The sequence below is a fragment of the Cryptomeria japonica genome, chromosome 10 (assembly GCF_030272615.1).
Source record: "Cryptomeria japonica chromosome 10, Sugi_1.0, whole genome shotgun sequence".
In the NCBI taxonomy this organism is placed as follows: Eukaryota; Viridiplantae; Streptophyta; class Pinopsida; order Cupressales; family Cupressaceae; genus Cryptomeria; species Cryptomeria japonica.
Window position 1 is genome coordinate 128,178,212 of NC_081414.1, and position 22,094 is coordinate 128,200,305.

At 34.1% G+C, this 22,094-nt stretch overlaps 1 protein-coding gene across 1 annotated transcript; it reads left to right on the plus strand.

The window, feature by feature from the left end:
• Window positions 1-878: 878 nt before the first annotated feature.
• On the plus strand, window positions 879-1,584 carry LOC131030907 (histone H3.2). The gene has a single exon (XM_057961863.2). The coding sequence runs from the start codon at window positions 962-964 to the stop codon at window positions 1,370-1,372; it is 411 nt and encodes a 136-aa protein (XP_057817846.1). The 5' UTR covers window positions 879-961; the 3' UTR covers window positions 1,373-1,584.
• Window positions 1,585-22,094: the final 20,510 nt, after the last annotated feature.

Below are 22,094 nucleotides of genomic sequence, written 5' to 3' on the forward strand. Positions count from 1 at the left end.
CCCCTTCTCTCTCTCTCCTTGTATTTCCTCATATCTTTGTATTTTTATCACTCTATCTCATCACCTATACCTATCTCTCCCTCTCCCTCTCCCTCCATATCTCTATATATCTCCCTCTCTATCTCCATACATCAATCTACCGTACCTCTCCCTCTATCTCTCTCTATCCCTCTATTTCTAGATGTCTCCCTCTCTCCCTCGTCCTATACCTCCATACCTACATGTCTTTGCCTCTCTATCTCTATCTCTCCATATCCCTCTACCCCTACATTCTTCCTCTCTTTACTCCTCTCTTTATATCAATTCCTAGCATGATGAACATCTCTTTCCATCTCTCCCTCTCTCTCCTCCTCATTATACTTATCTCTTCCACCTCTAAGTCTCTTTGTCTTATCTCTCTCTCTATCTCTCCCTCTCATTCTCCCTATATCCCTCTTTATTCCTCTATCTCTCCCTCATTCCTCCTCTCTACTTTTTGCAAACATAACATGATCTTGTTGGTAATTGAACTTGATTATATTCTTAATTCAAAGATTTTTTTCAATTGTGTTTAAATCCTTGTAAGTAGAATAATTGATTTAAATGTATGCGAAAAAAAAAATCAAAAATTACTTCAATTGTCTTTTTATACTTATTTGGTGTACCCATTGCACACCAAGGTGCTAGTTTTTATAGGAGAACATGAAATCCAATTTTCCCCTTAGACCACTTCATCACATCTCCGTAGTCTCAAATATAATCGACGAGGATCGAGCGCGAAAGGCTGTGAGCCATCGATATGGCCCAGATCGGAGGGTTCAGATATGTTCCCTCCTCTCTTCAATAGCCGACCGAAATTTCAAATCAGGGGCGGCCCTCCCTCTATATATTTAACAGGGCACGCTGTACATTAACAAGCGCTCGTTTCTCTGTAAATTTCGATCATCCATTGAAAGGTAAGGAACCAGAATCAGCAATTATAATGGCCCGCACGAAGCAGACAGCAAGGAAATCGACCGGGGGAAAAGCCCCCCGAAAGCAATTGGCAACAAAGGCGGCTCGCAAATCCGCGCCTGCAACAGGCGGAGTGAAGAAGCCGCACAGATTCAGGCCTGGTACAGTGGCCCTCCGAGAGATCCGAAAGTACCAGAAGAGCACAGAGCTTCTGATCAGGAAGCTGCCTTTCCAGCGGCTGGTTAGGGAAATTGCGCAGGATTTCAAGACCGATTTGAGGTTTCAGAGTTCTGCCGTTTCGGCTCTGCAGGAGGCGGCAGAGGCTTATTTGGTTGGACTGTTTGAAGATACAAATCTCTGTGCAATTCATGCAAAGAGAGTCACCATTATGCCCAAAGATATTCAGCTTGCGCGCCGTATCCGTGGCGAAAGGGCTTGATTTCACTCCATTTGTTCCCCCATTTCGTCTTCTTCTTCTCTGTCGGTGTGTTTTCACACCACTCTTTATGGGAAAATTTGCCTGGGTTTTGGTTATTTTTCGTTTTCTTTCTGTGGTTGATGGGTTTTTGGTCTGAGATGTGGATGGGTGAACTGAAAAGTATTAGCTTGGTAGTTTTTGGATTTATCAATGTTATCTTTTTTTAATGGTCAGTTCATTAGAATGATGGATCAAATATGATTTAATATTTATGGAAAAAATGGTAATATTATCAAAATTTGGAGATGATCAAGTTAATCTATCATAGGTTGCAGAATGTTTATGAAAAATGTTATTTGGGTATTATGAATATTTTGTTATTTTCAATTCAATTAAATATGTGTTAGGTGTTTTGTTAATACATTATATCCACAAGGTTTATTTATTTATTTTGTGAAAGAGTGCAATAGTTTTATAGTGGATATATCATAAGTTTCTAAGGATGTGTGATGGTTTATGAGATTTTTTATATTTGTTAAACTTTTATATCATATTTTTGGGGGTTCTAAGTCATTAGTACACTAAATCAGTTGTTAATCTAGTTAATTATTTGTACTTGTTTAAGTTCTTGAGATACACATCCAAGAGGAATTGCATGTACATTTAACTCACTTTCCACATCCAAAAAAAGTCTCATGAAATCTCATCTATCTTGTAAAGAAGCCATTGACCTTTCACATTAATCTAAAAAATAATACTTGTTTGTCTTCTAAAAATGTCCTTTTTGATCCTTGCTATCCATCTATTTCCAAGAAAGTCATTTATTAAATATCCTTGAAACATAAAGCTTCTTCAATGTACTAATTGCAAAGTGCCATTTGGAGGCCTCTCATGATCTTAAGCCCTTAATCAATTCCAATCCTTAATCTCCAAGTGTAGTTATAAGAGTTTGTTAAGTTTACCAAGAATGTAAATAACATATCTTGTAAGCTATTTTCATATAAGACATCTAGGAATATAAGGTTATGTTGTTCATCAATTTTATATTTGAAATCTTAAGGGAATTTACTACTATAGTGCAACAAGAGCCTTTGAGAGCCTTTATCAAGGTGGGAAATTTGGGTCATGTTTGAATTCTTGGTTTCTTGTTTGTAATTTCATTGTAGTTATTACTCAAACTAAAAATGAAGATTATTATTTTCAATTCTATTCAATGACCTATGATCTACATTTTAATCACCTAAAAATAGTGTAGATCAAACAACTTTTCTTACAAGACATTTGCTTTGATAAAATATAAAATTCTCTTCTTTAAAAAATAAGGATATTACTCCTAGCCAACTCAAAAATACAATATCTAGGAATAGAATATAAGCATACTTTGAAAAAATAATATGTTTTTTTAAGTGTTTCTAAAACTTTGACTTTTTTCCATTTTGAGAAAACAACATAACTTATTGCACTTTTACTAATATCCTTGTGTATGTATAAGCCTTGTTTCTTTCTACTATCCGAATACAACCACATGCATTTGTGATAGTGTGAAATTTGATTTTACTAATTAAGTCTAAGAATTTTGTATTTATAAAGGCCAACACTTTGGGGGCCATAAGAGGATAGATTGGAAATCATAGTCAATTTGCAAACCCTAACTTGTGGTGCTTAGAGGATTGATCTCTATGACAAACAAAAAACTATTTGCTTCATGGAGGCGTTATGCCATGGTGCTTGAGATTTGGAGGGGGGCTTCATCCCAAATCTCCTTCAAGGGTCTTCTCTTCAAACCCTCTTCTCCTTGCACATTTGTTAACTAGAGCCACCCCTTTACCATTTGTCACTTGGGCTTTGTTCCTAAATTATGTCTAGACACTTTCACATGTTATAGAGAGGAATATTTACTTAACCATAGCCTCATTTGTAGATTCATGAAAGCATGGTTGAAGTTATGGGACCTAAGTTCTTGGATAAGAGAAAATTGGAAAGAATATATGGAGGTGCAAATCAACTTTTACCATTGTGTTAGGGGTTTTTAATCTTGAAATTCAATTCTTGGAAGACAAGGAGTTGGTACTTAAAATTAGTTGTTGGTTCTTTCAAGGAGTTTCTTATGATTTAAGCCATGGTTTCATTCCTTTGACACAAATTGATATGTTTTGTTCAACGTATATTTGCATGATTACCTTACCTCCCATTGTGATTTTGGAAAATAAATTGTTTAAGAGCTATTTCCAATGGCCTAGGTAAGTATCATAACATATGAAAAGAAACAATTGATTATGAAATCTCCAACTATGCATGTTTATGCATTGAAATGGATTTATCCAAATGCCTTGTAGAGATTTCATTGAAGATAGGTAATAGATGTTTGAGAAACTTGTAGATTATGAAAAAAATCATTTCAAGTGTAAAAAATGTTTTTCAATTGACCATGCTATCTCCAAATTTAGAATGAAGTATGTTCATGAATGGGCTAATACTACCCCAAACAACCAACCCACTTGGTGGATTGGGGTGAACCCCACCACTATGTAATTTCATCTAATACAAAAATTGATTTGGCTTCTTTATAAGAACTTCATGAAGATTATCCTATGCCAAGTGCCCCCCCTTCACTTGATCCACAAGATCTAAATCACGTGACCATGCGTGCAATTAGTTTAGATGCTAGTATCATGGAAGCTTCTTCAATATCATTGGAGAAATCAACCATGCATGCGATCTCTTAAGAGTGAATGGTGACTCCAATGATCATAAGTAATAAAGAAAAATTAAAAGGGGAGAATATCTATGAAATGGATTGCTTAGCGAAGATAGGACAAGAATAGGCAAAATTGAGGAGGAAGAAATGTCCTCCATCAAAACTTGAGCATCCATTGACATTAAGAACATTGAGAAAGATAAAATATTTAGGAAAATATGTAATATGGTAGCACACCAATTTACGGGTTGGTACAAATTTAATTATTATTCATTTCTTTACATATGAGAGTAGACCCATCCCCACAATTTTCCAAAAAAAATTACAGTAAGGAGTTTGATGATTCTATATATGGTAGAATATATGAATCATTGAACTCGATGAGAGCAAAATAAAGGCACAAATTGTGAAACTAAAGAAATAACAAGTCAGATACTTGTTTATTGTGAAACTAAAGAAATAACAAGTCAGATACTTGTTTGGCAAGAAGACCAACTCAAAGAAATTCAAAGTAGGAGACCTTGTCTTATCATGGAATGTTAGGTCACATGATAAAGGTAAACATACTAAATTTTATTCGAAGTGGTTGGGTCCATATTGCATTGATAACACATGTGAAGATTCATACTTCGTCACTAGTCTGAGCGGCGAGTTTTGAGAGTTGCATGTAAATGAAAAATTCTTGAAGAGTTATTTCTCTTAAGCTTAAACTTGTTCATTTATATGCACAATTTCATGTTCTCTTTGAAGTATTTTATGTGATGGTTGCGTATGTAGTCTTGAAATTGGTTGGTCAAGATTTTGTTATTTTTTGGGTCATGTTTTGGTCTCTTTTTGGTCTAATTTATTTGGAGAAGTCTTCGGATTTCATTGTGATAGTTAGAGGAACACATTTTCAACTAGAGCCAGTGTTAGAACTTATCTTTGTTGTTTCTAAAATTTGTAAATTTAGTCATAGCTGTTCTTGTTTTAGAATGAGTTTGTGTTAGTTTCTCTTGAAAATCAATTATAGAATTTTTTAGTAAGATTTCTTGTATGATTTTAAAAATAAATCTAAGGTTGCATAAAGTCCAAAAAAATTCTTAGATTTTCCATGTTCTTATTCATTTGTAAGAGCGGTAGAGGTTTTCTAGGTCGAAGAATAACTCAAAATTTTTGACAGGTTCAACAAATGGAGAAAGCTTTAACACAAGGAGAGTAAAAATGGTTAAGTAATATGTGAGAGTTTTTAGAGGTTTAAGAACCTCTTGTACCTTTGAAAAGGTTCAAAATCCTTTAAAGGTATTTAAAGTATCAATAGTAAAGGGGAGTAATTCATGTTGGTGAGTAATGTTAGGGAAACAGGCGTAGAGATAGATCCAGAGAACTTCCTCCATCTCATTACACGATGTTTGCAAAAGATAAGACTTGGAACATAAGAAGTAGAATAGGGATACTATCTAAGGGTAGCATCTCATGTATTAGGTACAAGTCTATTATAAGATCCATTCACCAGAATGAGCATTATGGTGAATATAACAAATTAGGAAAAGTATATAATGTAAGGAATGTATATACAAATACGAGGAGTTATAAGGATATGTAATGTAAGTCAATTGAATATACTGAATAAAAATACTTCTAAGTTACGATCTATTATGTTGCGTATGCTTTTATTCTAATTTATTCGTAATCTTAGGTTTGAATATAATTCCTTGTACCCTCAATAGGACTGAGTTTGGGGTATAGAGACTACAACACCAAAAATCCTTAGGGTACAAAACTTCGGTCTATATTCCTCAAATTTCTTGCTAACATTGGTTTTGATGCCAGGACCTTGGTTAGGTCTTGTTGAGGTTTATTGGGAAAGTTTTTAGATTCAAAATCTTACACCAAACCAAGAAGGAAAGAAGATGATGAAGCAGATATGATAAACTACAATTTTGTCCACTTGATGTCTACCCAATGAGAGGGAGTTATGTGCCAAGGGGATGGGAAATGGAAAGGGGGAAGAGGTTTGGAGAGACCCATGAAAAGATGTGAGTATTAAAGTAGTTATTAGATAATGACCATGGGGAATAATGAAGGATTAACACAATTCCAAAACAGACACACCCATGACCAAAGGAGACAAGAGAGATCAAAGAGAAAATTGATTGAGAAAGAGAAGGAAAAAAGGAAACCCCAAATGAAGAAGAGAGAAGAAAGACATCAATTTTTTTATGAAAATAGAAAGAAAATTTATATTAGAACACACCAATGAGGGTGCTGCTGAGTGTGTTGATGTGGGTGCTACCAGAAATAAAGAGAAAGGAAGTAAAAAGAGAGGACCCCAGAGAAGATGAGCCTATTGTTTAAAGGAATTGGAAGGTTAATTATCAATAACCAAAAATCCATAAAATTATCAACAAGGGAAAATAGTAGCATAGAGGCTCCTACCCTATTGAAACCTTCAAACCCTAAACAATAACCACATGTAGTTAATATCACAATTAAATTGGATGACATGTTTAAATATTTTTTACAAGCTTTGAATAAGGTCTCATCCCTAAGTGATGATTATTTGGAGAGATTAATTAATAAAATCATCAAAAAATTTAGAAAAGAAGAAGTTAATTCCGAGATGGGCGAAGAAATCAGGTAATTAAAAAATAAAATGTCATTTATAGATCAAAGGTTGAAACAATGTTTGGAAGAGTCACAACCCCTAGACTAAGACCCATCCCCTTTGCGGTCTAAAAGTAGAAGATTTTTGGTAGAAGAATTACCACAACAAAGAAAAGAAGCAATAAAATAAAGAAGGGCCAATAGAATAGGATATATTATGGAGTGAGATATTGGGAGAATAATCATTTAACATCAAACTAGAAAGAGATAAGGATAGAGAAACAAAACCATGAATTAGTGTGAAGAACGATACAAAAATAACTACACCAAAACCAAAGCATAAAACTAAATTGGAACAAAGTCCTAAAACAAAACACAAATCAAGCAAGATAGAGGCTATGTAATTAAGATCCTGGTATTTAGTCAGGATACCACAAAAGAACCAAAACATGTATTTTTATTAGAATCATTCTAGGAAAGACTAGGAAAAGGAGAATTTAGAGACATATTGTAATATTTTTTAGCATCGTTAAGGAAAGAAGAAATCGATTGGTACATGAAGCATTATCCATAGCATGAAATTACTTCGGAGGAAGTCAGGAAATACCTTTTATTAAATTTTACCACTAAAAAAATCCACACTGAGAGTGTGAGTAAAATGATAAATTTGGTACAAGGAGAAAATGAATCAGTAAAGAACTATGACATACGATTCAAGGAAGTATATAGGAAATTAGAGGAGCCCTTATTAGAAAAGAAAAAAAATAGAATGGTTTACTTGTAGAATACAAAAATACATTAGAGTAGGATCAAATGATCGAGTTTTTGATTTCTACACCGACTTGATCACAATGGTCTATTGGATAGAGGCACAATCTTGGAGAAGGCTAGAGAAGGATAAAACTATAGAATCACTTGAGGACCTACAATTAAAGGTGCACAAATTTATAGTCCAACAAGAAAATTTGGCCAAAGAATCTAATAAGACAAAAGAGATTTGGTGTACGTGCTATAATAGAGAAGGCCACCTCTGAAACAATTGCCCTAAAGCTCAAGCAAAATAACACTTGCCACAATTAAAATAATAAAACCAAATTCTATGTATTGTGCAATTTGTAAGGAATGGGACATTCATTTAACTGAGGATTGTCTAGATAATAAACGTCCAATTTGAAATGGAGGAATAAATGCAATCAAGGTTTCCATAGTCATATTTGTAGTGTGGATGAGAAGAATGATGCCAGATATTGCCAGCCACCCTGGAGAGACAAATGAAATGCACGTGCCATGCACAACAATCAACAATAGGACTATATGGAAGATAATAGATAGTCCAATTTTAGAGGAAGAAAAAGAGGAAGGAAAAATAGGAGAAGGAATGATGCAACTTGTTTTAACTGTGGAAAAGTAGGCCATTATGGCACAAAATATTGGGGAGAGAAGTAGAAGAAGTGCGGATTTTATGGAGAAGAAACATATGACATTTGTAAATGTGAGAATTCTAGACAATTTTTCTAAAATGTTGACCAATTATCTCGAAGTGATGAAATGCAAAGAGGAGCACATGTAATCCAAAGAGTACTCCCACAAGGGATAAGGGGTTATCACATAAAGGATGTATTGTCCTTAGACACTTCTACTAGAGAATATTTGGGAGACGAGTTGATAGCAGAAAATAAGAAAAATAATAAAATTGAAAGTAAGAAGAAAGCTAATGTTTTAACAAAACATGACACAAATAGGTCGGTCAAAGCAAGAAGGAAGTTGTAGAAGAGGAATATGATGAATTTAGCCCAGGGAAAGAAGAATTGGAATACTTCTGGCCAACTTAAACACAACAAGATAAAGTTGTTAAATACGAAAATAAAACTATTACTAAAAAATAATAAGAAGTGGCTCATTTCATAGAAGAGGAAGTTAAAATGTTGAAATATTCATCCTCTCTAGTATGATAGAAGGACTTAGTGGTTAAACTAAAACAATGGGACAAATATAGGAATAAGAAAAAGAAAATGAATCAATTATCATAAGACTAGAATTGGAAAAATGGTTGCTTACTGATAAATATCCATATAAACGATTAGAAAGTGAAGTGTGTAATGGTTGACCTTGGAGCAAACCTGAACATTATTCTAGCAAGCACATGGGAAAAACTGGGAAAACCTAAACTTGTGAAAACTTCAATGAATATCAATTTGGTAGATGGATACAAAATGAAGATACTTGGAACTTGGAAGAATGTGGAAGTCAATGTGAAGGGAATAAAACGGTTTGTTGATTTTGAGGTGGTAGAAATGAAAGAACCTTTTAAAAGTTTTAGAGCCCTACTAGGTCTGAGATGGTTTGTCAATTCCAATGGCATCACCAACTCTTAGAAGGAGGAAATATTGTTTGCAAATAATAGTAGTAGTCCATATCCTTCTAGGAGAACCAAAAGATAAATAATATGTAGAGGACATAGCACAAGACAATGAAGGAGTAGATGTAAAGAACCTATACTCTATATCTAAAACTTTGAATATCAAAGAACAATAAAATCCTAATAGTACCAAAGGATCTTGGCAATGACAATGATAGTATTGATAGTGATGATGTTCTTGAGGCTTGAATGCAAGGAGAACCAAAGTTAACATCCCAAAGAGTTTATGGATTTCAGAGAGAATTCCTAATACAACATAAAACACCTAAAACTCTTCGAATGAGAACGAGACATCTTAGAACAAAGGACAACAATCAAAAATTCACTCAAATCCCATATCTCTAAGTTACAGGTTAAAACCAAGTGCAAAATTGTTAAGCATATATAGATTTGACCTTGGAGATTCCAAATAAATCCTAAGATGGCCACAAGGGTTCTCATATTCAAGAAAGAGACAATATATAAACTATATTGTATAAGGAAAGCATTCTAAGAGGGAAATCATAAGCCTAAACAATAAAACCCTAATACTAGTTGCTGACCCTAAACGCATCCAACACATCATTAGGGAAAAGTATGATAAATAACATTTGATGTAAGCGTGTCCACATGTAAATAGTTGTATTATATTATATTATAAAGTAGGTAGAAATAAAGGCCATAAAAGGCTAGCCGTAGAAAAGATAACATGCAAAAAATGATGGGAAAAGACTACAAATGGCTACAGTAATAAATGCATTTGCCTTGGACAAACTTTATGTAAGAATTCCTCATCACTATCATCATATTCACTTGTGCTATCACGATAAATTTACTCCAATGAACTTAGTTTTCTTTACTAAACTCTTGAAGAAAATGATTTGACATTATAAGAACTGAAGAGAAGAAAGAATGCAAGTAAAATTTTAGCTTCACAAAAATGTAATGTTGAAAAGAAATTTTTTTTTTCTATATAAGTTAAACTTTTTAAAACACACACTAGGATAAAGTTTTTTTTTTTTAGAGAAAGTGTCTTATTATTGTTCTACTATAGAAAGAACACAACTAGACTAGAAATATCCAAATATTCTTAAACTTGCAAAATAAAATCTTTTAATAAGCTAAAACATAAAGTTGAGACAAGGAATTCTTTTATACAAGAGATTGAATTGTAGAATTCAAAAATTGAACACACAACCATAAAAAAATAAGAAGAAAGAAATTTGGTGCCAAGATGAGGAGCCCACTATCCAGGATGCTTGTGCATCATGTTGTTGTCCAAAGCATGCACTATCATGTAATTTTTTTAATAAAACTAGATTCTACAACTTGGAAATGTTTTGTTACATAATAGAGAAATAGTGACAATAAAACATAAGACTATGAGATGCTAGAATACATAGATATGTTGGGAAATAATTTTTTTCTATATGTTCAAAAATAAAATAATAATAAAAAATAAAAAGGCGAAAGGAAACAAAATTTCCATGTGGTTGAATCTTTCAAATGCCTATAGCTATAAACATGAAAAAGGGTAGAGATTTAAAAGAGCTTTCCATGAATTGTCAAGCCCCTTATTTGGTCTTTTAGATGTGTGTGTGTGTGTGAGAGAGAGAGAGAGAGAGAGAGAGAGAGAGAGAGAGAGAGAGAGAGAGAGAGAGAGAGAGAGAGAGAGAGAGAGAGAGAGAGAGAGAGAGAGAGAGAGTCTTATAGATTAGTGCATTAAGGACTAAGAAAAAACAAATAAATCTTGAAGTTATAGGTGAGAACTTGGTGTATGGGAGCCATACCCTAGAGTGTATATGAAACTAATGTCAAAATAAATGAATAAATGATATAAAGAGCTGCAATATTATTCAAACAAGAACAATACTTAATAAAATAATATTACCAACATGATGTAGAGAAGAATGACCACATGGAGGTCTAGTAGTATACAAATTCAACACGCTTCAACGATAGAGAGTTGATCAATAAAATGCAACCAATTAAGAAGATATTTTTTTTGATAGAGATAACCAAGAGAGTATAGAGTGATTGATTGTTGTCCAAATCCAAAATGAGAGTTTTTGTAAGAGGGTTGATTGGAAGTTGAAGAGTCATGTTTGAATGACAAAGGTGTTTTTTGGGCAAATGAACATTATGTAGACACCTAAAAATGTCTCATTAATCGTATACTAATTATTTGTGTAATTGATTAAATAATTCTTTAATTAAATTAATTAATCTTATTCGTTTAAATTCATATTTCATCATCATCTTATTAATTAGTCAATTTCTATTCTATCCTAATCAATTAATCATTTAAACCCTTTTTTAATATTAATAATATTAATTATTTAATTCCTTTAATTGAATAATCTTTATTATTTAATTAAATTCAATTTCTAAATAATTAAATTTTTTCTTTAAATTATTTAATTAACTAATTTATTCTTCTAATACAAATTCAAATTCATATTCTTCCGATTTCGCGTCTAATTTCTAATACACATGCATTTCAATTTCATGATTTCATAAATCAAATTGAATTCTTAATTCACGTTGGCATGATTTCAAAGATCACGTTGAATTTAAATAAAATCAAAATTCAATTAATATTCAAAAATCAAATTGAGTTTCTAAGTCAAGTTCTAAATATATTCAAATATTAAATTGAATTATAAAAATTCAATATCATGCAAAGATTAATTTGAATTTCTAAATCAAGTTCAAAAGCATGCAAGATGGAATTGAATTACAATAAAATATCCTACAACACATGTTAAATTAATCAATTCAATTAATTGATTAATTAAATCATTTCCTTCAAGTTCTCTCCAATCATTTATTTCTATCTTCTAATTTGATTTTTTTCAAAAAGCTTTCAATCAGTCATCTCTAGTTAACAATTTAATCTATTTAATTGATCATTTCAATTAATTGATTAATTAAATCATTTTCTCAATTATCCCCCAATCATTCTTTTTCATCTTTCAATCAACTTTTTTCTCAATCAGTTAACTAATTTATCTATTCAATCAATTGAGTTCTACCTCTCAAATCATCTATTCCACCTCTAAATCAACAGTTAAATTATCAATCAACTTTTGAGCTCACTTGAGTTCCACCTCTCAATCAATCTTCTCCCAAAATCTATAAATTTAACATCAATTCTCCATTTTCAACAATCACGAACTTCAAATCTTTGTGTCATTTGCAGGTTAGCAGTGCAATATTTGAGAGCCAACATTCATCAAGGAAAAGGAGAACAATGGAAGCTATATATGATCACGGGATAGGGAGTTTTAATTGAATATTATACATCCTTATTGTCTTGTTTGCATTATTCTATTGATATTTGTTAGAATTCATAGCTAGAATAGGGATTCATGATTTTCTTATTATTTCTAGTTATACAATGATGAATTTTACTGAGTTACATGTGGTGAACCCGACGTAAATCAACATCACTCTGATTTGAAATTTTGTGTATGCCTGTAGGTTTCTTGTTTTGGCAGGTTTCTATTTTTGGCAAGTTTCCAGGTTTAGCAGGTTTCTATTTTTGGCAGGTTTTTCGTTTTCGACAGATTTCTATTTTTGGCAGGTTTTCATTTTTGGCAGGTTTTCATTTTTGGTAGATTTCTATTTTGGCAGGTTTTCAGTTTTGGTAGGTTTCTATTTTTGGCAGGTTTCTATTTTTAGTAGGTTTCTATTTTTAGCAAATTTCTATTTTTAGCAAGTTTTTTTCTTTAAATATATATAATATATTTTAGTCTTTTATGTTGTAATTTTGATTTTTGCTACTAATGGTCTGTCTGTAGCATGTGGCAAGGGTAACCGAGACGATTCGATCCGTTGAAGAATTCATTTTTTATTGACTTGTGTGATTGCAAGATCCTTTTTGTTTTTAAATTTGCACTTCATATTTGGTGTTTAAAATTGACATGCATGAATTCACTTTTAGATTTGGTGCTTAAAATTGACATGCATGATTTCACTTTTGGACTTGGTGCTTAAAATTGATATGCATGAATTGACTTTTGGCTTTGGTGCTTAAAATTGACATGCACGAACTCACTTTTGGATTTGGTGCTTTAAATTGACATGGGATGAAACTAAAATTGACATGCATGATTTCACTCTTGAATTTGGTGCTTAAAATTGACATGAACATGCGTATCTCACACCTCAATTTTGGGTTTTAAAATAGACGCCAATCTGGCTTATCATTAGATTATCTCACACATTGGAATATATTAAGGGAAAGAATCTTTGAGTACTTGCTCTCTATCTGGAGTGGTCCTACTATTAACACACACTATCCTCTTCCTTGTCTTTTGTGGACCTACTAGAGGGCGATTCTAGTTCTACATCCAGTTAGGGACCCCATATTTATATAGATCGACTATAGCTCCTCTGCATTTGGGTGCCCACTGGACTGAAGGGCGACTATATACTCCAGCTTTGTGACTACAGGTATGGATATTTGGCAGTTTCAATTCTCGGGTATGGACTCAATCGAGTAATGCTCCTGCTTCGCCCCAACTCTCGTAGGTGACCCAATGGAAGCTAAGTCGATCAGACGTAGCCCTATGTGCCGCTAGCCCATATATCTAGGGGTGATAGATAGATATAGGTTGGGTGCCGACTACCAACTATAGAGAGTATAGCCTAGTCTAAAAAGTGTTAACGACGCTCAATTTTTTATTTTTTTAAGAAATTAGGGTCTACCTTTTGGAACCCCACTGGTTCTAGAAGGGAACGACCCAAGTGGTACTTTCTTTTGGTCCCCTATACAAATATTTGTGATTTTGGTGAAAACCATAAATCAACTGGTGCCGCTGTTGTATACTGATGGTTTCCCTCAGTATCGACATGCAAATACCTCTGTGGTCTTGATGAAAGTCAAAATCCTTTGGTGCTTATTTACCAGATGCGTAAAAACTTGTGTTTTATAGGCTGGGATATCTCTTAAATGAGCTAGCCACTGCATGTATATCCACCTGATTTACCCCAAAAGTTCCCCCACTACGAACCAAAATTAATATCCCAAATTCAACATTTGATGATTCAGGGAGTGCGAATCGTACTCCATAGATACCCTTTACGTACCTTGCATTATGAGACAAAAATCCCTTGGTGATAAGATCTTCGATCTTTGGGGTAAGAGAAAATGGTATGCTCGAGAAGTGTGTGCTGTGGAGTGGAGCTAGTGCTGCCAAATTCTCTATCTGTCCGTTTTGTTTCGGTATTTTGTAAGGGCCTCATTGGATGGTTTCCAATATCCAGCCTAAGAAGTGTCTACTATGTTTTTACATGTATCGTTATGCTAGACCAGTATTGAGTCTGTCTTCATTAAGCCATAATTGTTTTCAAACAGTCAGAAAAACTAGTCACAGACAAAATTATCCAGACAAAGTTCATCTTGAAACATCAATAGTTCAACAAGGTCCAAAACTTTCACAACAGAAACATCTTACATACTTGTGATCATAGGTTTTCCTAGAGTCCATAGATTTTGCATCTGTCCATGCATTATAGTCCTTATTATTGTCCTCATATAGTTTTGCATCAGTCCTTATATAGTGTTCACCTGCGTCCTTATTAAGTTCCCATATACGTCGTCATAATCTTCATTTAAGTCCTTACATTACATAAGTCCTTGCATAGTCCTCATTATCGTCCTCATTATAGTCCTCATTTATGTCCTTACTTTGCATAAGTCGTTGCATAGTCCTCATTATAGTCCTCATTTATGTCCTTTCTTTGCATAAGTCCTTGCATATTATCGTCTTCATTATAGTCCTCATTTATGTCCTTACTTTGCATAAGTCCTTACATAGTCCTCATTATAGTCCTCATTTAAGTCCTTACTTTGCATAAGTCCTTGCATATTCCTAATTATTGTCCTCATTTACGTCCTTACTTTGTATAAGTCCTTGCATAGTCCTCATTATCATCCCCATTAGTCCTCATTTATGTCCATAGTCCTCATTATCATTCTCATTATACTCCTCATTTACATCCTTACTTTGCATAAATCCTCGCATAGTCCTCATTATCATCCTCATTATAGTCCTCATTTACGTCCTTACTTTGCATAAGTCCTTGCATAGTCCTCATTATCGTCCTCATTTTACATTTAGCTTAAAGTCTAAGTTTTATCAAGGTCAAACATCAAGTAGTGTCCACATATCAGTTCTTGCATAGTCTGTTACTTAGACCTCATATAACATTCTTAAATGCCCATCACAAGGTCACATAAAGCAAAATAATAAGATGGATCCAAAAAATGACTTGTTGTATAATCCCACATGGAACATGGGCATCTCAAATAGTCAAAACCAAAATCACAACCAAACCATGTCTATCCCTCAATACAATTCACGCGTTCCTCCAAAGAATAATAGCATAATAGACATTCTCATAAAGACTTTCCAAAACACGCTTTCCAAGCAAGATCAAAATCATATACTGGTGTCTAGCAATGGATTATCCTTCATAAAATTGACTCTTAGGTAGCCCTCACATCTCCCACCATTTTTCCATCCCATGATCAATCCTTACCATGTCTGTCAAACAATGCATCCAATGATGAAACCTTTCAAGGGCTATCCAAAATAGAAATCTAGGCCGATCTATTTCATAATACAAATCCCTTTCACAATTTAGAAATCCTAGTTCCAATGCTACCATATGCTCCATTTCTAATCAAACCTACTCCAAAGAGTCCCATTCAAAATCCATTCTTACCATGCCAAAATGTCGAATCCTTCCAAGAATCTCCCATGCATATCCAAAAACCTACCCATGTCAAGAGGATAATCCAAAGTTAGAAGAAATGAGTCCTAGCATAAATCAAGATCAAGATACAATGGTTCTCCAATATATAATCCAATTTTTGATCAAGATCCCACATGTTAAGAGCCTTATGATGATCCCCTAATCTTTTTGTATTCCATCCAAGAAGATCACCTTCCATCTCTAGAGAAAAGTGTCTTTCCCAGTCCCATTCAACATCCACCTCCTAAGAAAGATCATGATATCCCTTCCATCTCCTCCAATGATCCAATTCAAAATCAAGAGAAAAGCCTAAACTCCTCTACTACACAAGATCATGATGAGATTGAAAACATTGGTAAAAACAAACAAGATGATCTTCCTATTGAGCAAGAAGAGCCACCGCATCTGGATTGGTTTGAAAATGATGAATCTATAGCAAAATTCTTGGGTGTCAGAGAGGGGTTTCCATATGATGATTATAAAATAGGTTTTACAATAGACCTTGAAAAGACAACATACTTAGGAGAAGCAAGCTCCACTAACTCACAAGATCATGATGAGATTGAAAACATTGGTAAAGGCAAACTAGAGGATCTTCCTATTAAGAGAGAAATTCTGCATTGCTTGTGGAAAAGACAGAAGTTAACATAGGAGAAGTTGAAGTTGTATATAACCTACACTTAGCAGAATTATTGAATCTTGAAGAGAAAGAAAACTTCATCCAGTTCTTCAAACAACGACCATGTGTTGATATGCCAGAACAAGACCCATAATTAGTGCTCCATCATCTACCATTGTTGCCAAGAATCAAGCCATACAAGAAAAAAACTCGCAAGATGTATCCACAGATCGCTTTAAAAGTGGAGTTACAGAAGCTGTGGGATGGGGGATTCATAAGACCCATTGATTATGATTAGTTTAGGTTTCATTTGCATTTCATTTCCTTTGCATTGCATTGTATATTTCTCTTCCAAGTTGCATCATGGTTGCACTTTCATAAGCACATTTTCATAAGATTGCATATAGTTGCATATAATCACCACATTCACATATAGATGCTTCAATAAAACAAGACGTTTGTCTCAGTTAAATCACCCGTCTTCACATGAAAGAAGCAAAGGTTATCTCAATTTTTAGATACCTGAGAAAGAAGTTTTCAAAACCTAAGGTCAATCATCTTCAACATCACCTTGTGGTTAGGATTTGTCTATGGTTGGGTAGAAGTTTCAATATTGTGCCTTGTCTCCCAAGTCTATCAATTGCTATATCTCACACATTAAACATTTGCTCTAAATCATTATAGATATCTAGTTGATCATGTGGCTAGTGAAAAATCTAAAATTCTTCTTCAGCGCCACTGTAATTGTCACACCCATGTAGGTTTAATTACTTACAAGCCAATGCAAGAGAATAAAAGAGAAAATATAGCTATGTTTACATATCTATCAAAAGAAAAAGAAAAAGAAAAAGAAAAAAGATATATACTGAAATATCATGCATAAAAAATGCAATAAAAGCTTGGCTAGGGGAACATGTGGGTAACTCTATCAGGGATATAGACGCCTGTTGGAAATGGAGAAATATTCGAGGGTTTACAGTGAATAACTTCATCGGAGATATAGACATTTGATTGACAACGAGGCTCTATGGACAAAATGCTTTTGAAGTCGGAATAAACTACCTAGCTAGTCACATAGGATGCTAAGAGTCTCTGATGATCATAAGAGCTGGAATAAATTCAATTGCACACATATAGGAAAAAGAAGACCAAAAGTTTTAGGAATCAATGTGTAAGTTTTCCGCGTCTCCATTTACAAATCTTAGTCATTCAGTGTGTTAAGGTGAGTGGTCCAAAGGTTCTTGATAATCAAATGCCCCTATCTTTGAAATGTTGTATACCTTCAAAACAATCAGTGTATAACATAGTGATAAACGCAGACAATCATCCTTGTCCAAATAGGAAACACATTTTCATCCTGCACACCATATTGCATAGCATAGTTTCATATCAAAAATTTCATTATCTCCACATGCATTCTATTGATCATCATATCATAACAGGTTTGCACACTGGGGGCATAGCTGAAAAAATCCCTAAAAAGCATTAAAAAATCAAAAAAAGTCTTGAGAAATCCCTAAAAATTAGAAAAAGTCCTGAAAAAACCCTAAAAATCAGAAAAAGTCCTGAAAAAATCCTTAAAAAGCATAAAAATTCAAAAAAAAAAACCGACTCAAAAAACATCTAAAACAAAAAATCACCAAAAACATTCAAATACAAAAAAATTCAAATATGATTTTGAAAAAATACCAAAAACATTCAAATACGATCCTGAAAAAATACCAAAAACATTCAAATATGATCTTGAAAAAATACCAAAAACATTCAAATACGATCCTGAAAAAATACCAAAAACATTCAAATACGATCCTGAAAATCATAGCAAAAAACATTCAGATATGATCATGAAAAAATCGTAAAAATATTCAAATAGAGTCATTAAAAAATCAATAAAAAACATTCAAATATGATCCTGAAAAAAGTACCAAAAACATCGAAAAGGCTCTTGGAAACGAACTCAAATCATAAAACAATAAAAAAAACTTGCAATAAAATGTCTCGCAAGAATCAAATACCCTAGCAGATATCCAACAAATGCTTCACACAAAGTTAACAAAAGATACAACTATCTAAGCAACAATCTGCAATCAAACTGATCAAGCTATCTAATCAATTGTATCAAATATCCATGTCAAGTGATCATTATCTTGTCTTAAATAGAAGAGGATACATTCGAAATCAGACAAGTTAGTCTCAAACAGGGTCCAAAATATCTGAGATCAGACATTATCAACCATCACATCAAGCAATCAAAGAAAAGGCACACATCAGTATGGCTGCTGAATTTTATCCTAGTTAGTATTTATCTTTTATCATTTGGTGATAGGTCGTCATGTTTCTATGCTACTCAAGGATGTCCACAAGTGACTAGAGGAGCCGTGATGGGCATGATCCTTCTTTTTGTTTTTCATTTGTGGCGCGAACCAATGAAATTATAGGGCAATAGTTCCAGTGGGTGTCTGTGATGGGTACATTCATTCGACAAGTATCCCATGAAGTATAACTATGCTTGTGACTACCCCACATACCTCGACCCCTGGCATTATTCCCAGAATAGAGGGTTCACTCCTTGTCTACTATGTGTTTGTTTCTGCAATGAGATATCTTTACATCTTGGTTCCTTATACCTTGGTGTGCAAAGATCCATTGTTACATAATAAGGCTCAGTGATGAATATATATTGTGCTATGGATAAAGGCACAAAAGTATTGGCAATTGACACTCATCCGGTAAATTTTGGTGCTTGATTAATGGTTTAGGGTTGTCATTGATGGCAACTCTTCTCAAGAATGCTATCCGGTAATCACAGGTTTTGATATCTAGAAATGGATGTGAACCGATAACCAGTTAACCGATATTTCAGGTTGGACATAGCAGTTTTGGTCTGGAAGCTTTCCAGTGATTGCGGTGTTATAAATTGTGCATGGGATGATAGGGCCAACATAGAGACATCATCTTATCATCTTTTTGGTGATCCGCTTTTGTTTTTGGTGATCCAGTCAAGCCAACTCAATTCTACACATTACATCAACATGCCGACTTGATAATTGATTATTTTGTGATTGCAGATATATAAGACCGATGTAGAAGATCTTTTTGGTGTATGGTACGATTGTATGCGAGTGAGTAGTGATCGAGAATTCGTTTTGGCGCAGTTGCACTTGTGCATTCTTGATCCAGTAGCTAACTGAGACAAAAAATAGAGTAGAGTAGCAGAGGTGATACAGTCAGAGTTTTGCACTTAACCATAACTCATCCAGACATTGTTAGATGCTATTTTGGAGTTCATTCATTGTATTTCATCATTGTAATTGACCTGTAAGGAAGCGAACCTTCTGGGGTTATAGCCCTTATTGTAATTGAGCAGTGAGCTCTAGGCAGTGTGCCTGAATGCTTGTGCATTCCCCCTCATGTGATATTATTTTTCTTCTTGCCATAGTAGAATAATATTGTGGGTTCAAATCCCACCGTGGTTTTTCCCATTTGGGTTTCCACGTAAAAATCTTGGTGTTATGCTTTTGTGGTTGATTATTTTTAGTTTCTGCATTTTAGTTTCATGCTTATGCTTTCGACGGTTTAAGGTTAAATCAGAAATTTAATAACTGGTAGAACATTGATTCACCCCCCCTCTTAATGTTCCTTGATTCCAACAATTGGTATTAGATCTTGGTTCCTCTGAGGAAGCCTAACCGCTTGAGGAAGGTCCAGGAGATTGAATCAATGGATTCTGGTTTTCCAAAACAACTTTCTATGGCACTTGAGGATCTTGATACAACAAGAAATGAGATTAGTACCTTAAAGAAAAACCTGAATGTAGCAGAAGAATTCATTAATGGTTTGAAAGATCAAGTAAACTCTATAAGCGACAAGAGGAAGGAATTTATGGACAAGCTAAAGGAGAAAGAAGATCAATGCATGGAGAATCAGGACAAAGTTGACAAGCTTGAGAGAGAGAATGTTGTGTTGAAGAATGAGATGCAATCCATTGTGATGAAGCTATCTAAGGAGATTGAAGATCGGAAGAAGAATAAAGAAAGCTTAACTCAATCATTAAAGGATAGAGTAGATGAATGCTTTAGGCTTACCTACGAGAATTATCAGTTTAAGATGGAGTTGACACAATCAAGGAATAATGGTCAAGAATTTGAAAGACAAATTGTTGCCCTAAGAGATGAACTTGCTGCTGCAAATGAATACAAAGACAAATTCAATGCTAGCTCAACAAGGCTTGATCAGATGCTGGAAAGTCAGAGACATGGAAAGGACATCCATGGACTTGGATTTGAGAAAGGAGAATCCTTCGGATCTGGACACAGCAATGCAAAACCTAAAAGCAAGAACCCTCAGGTAAGACAACCTAATGCTCATAAATTCAATGGTAGATGTTTTACTTGCAATAAATTTGGTCATATGGCAAATCAATGCAAAATTAAGATGAATAATGTGAACAATGGTCCTACCTTTACCGGTAAGTGTTTCATATGAAATAATTTTGGTCACAAGTCAAATATGTGCAGAGCAGTAATGAATATTTTCAAAATAAGAGATGCTATGCTTGTGGGATGTTCGGACATATTTTTAACTAGTGCAGGATTAGACCAAATCAGATGAACTTCAGACCTATGTAGAATGTTGTTTTTCGTGCATGTAATAAAACCAATCATAGTGCAAAATATTGTAGAAGCAAGAAGAGTGCTTCGATAGACAAGAACAAAACTGATGATAAAGGCAAGGTGAATTTAAAGGAGATCAAAGACAAGCATGAGAAGATGTGGGTCAAAAAGGATGAATTTGAAGCAACTAGTGGATCTATACTTGAATCCGATGTAGAACCCTCATTCGGTAACTAAGGAATTTGGCCTTAGGGGGTGGGATCTTCATGCAAAATCTTGCAAAACTCTTTTGGAGTGATCTGTGATCGGTCATGGTTGATTGCAAATGCTTGGAATGATGAATACTAAGAGGGGGGTGGGGGGGTGAATTAGTATACCAAAAAATACTGAAGTTAAACACTTAAACAGTTTAGCAGTAAATTGGTATAACAATTTTACTAACAAACCGGTTAACACAAATGAAAACCAAACAACAAATAAGGCATTCACCCATAGAAGCACAATCACCATAACACAAGAGATTTTGACGTGGAAACCCAAATGGGAAAAACCACGGTGAGATGAAACTCACAAGTAACTATCTGCAGAATAGTAACCAGACCGGTTAAGGTCATACAATGTTCTTTACCAGAATAGATCCTGTTAGGAATCCCAATCTCTGTTAGGAGATAGGTCCGATTAAAGACTACCTTGTGAGAGGATTTCAGATCCACAGTTGTGAACCACCTTGTTAGAGGATTTACAAAGGCTTTGCCAGGCCTACCCGGTTAAGGGTTACAGACTTGTCGAAGATGTGAGTAATCAATAAGTGAATGATCTAGCAAATAGCACAGTCATCTTGATTAGATCCATGATAGCTCATTGCTAATGCATTTCAACATTACTTCAGTCTTTAATAAACCCACACTTTGTTATTGCACACAGACTTGATCTTCTCTTTTAAGATCGCACATACAGAAACTTCATCAACCACACAAAAACCCTGACACACTTAAAACCCTAGACATGATGTCCTTATAAAGGAATCTGATTTCATGTCGGTCCAATAGGATTACATTGCAAGT

Bases quoted from the DNA above. Each gene is read 5' to 3' on its own strand.
- LOC131030907 (XM_057961863.2), top strand. From the start codon at position 962: ATGGCCCGCACGAAGCAGACAGCAAGGAAATCGACCGGGGGAAAAGCC.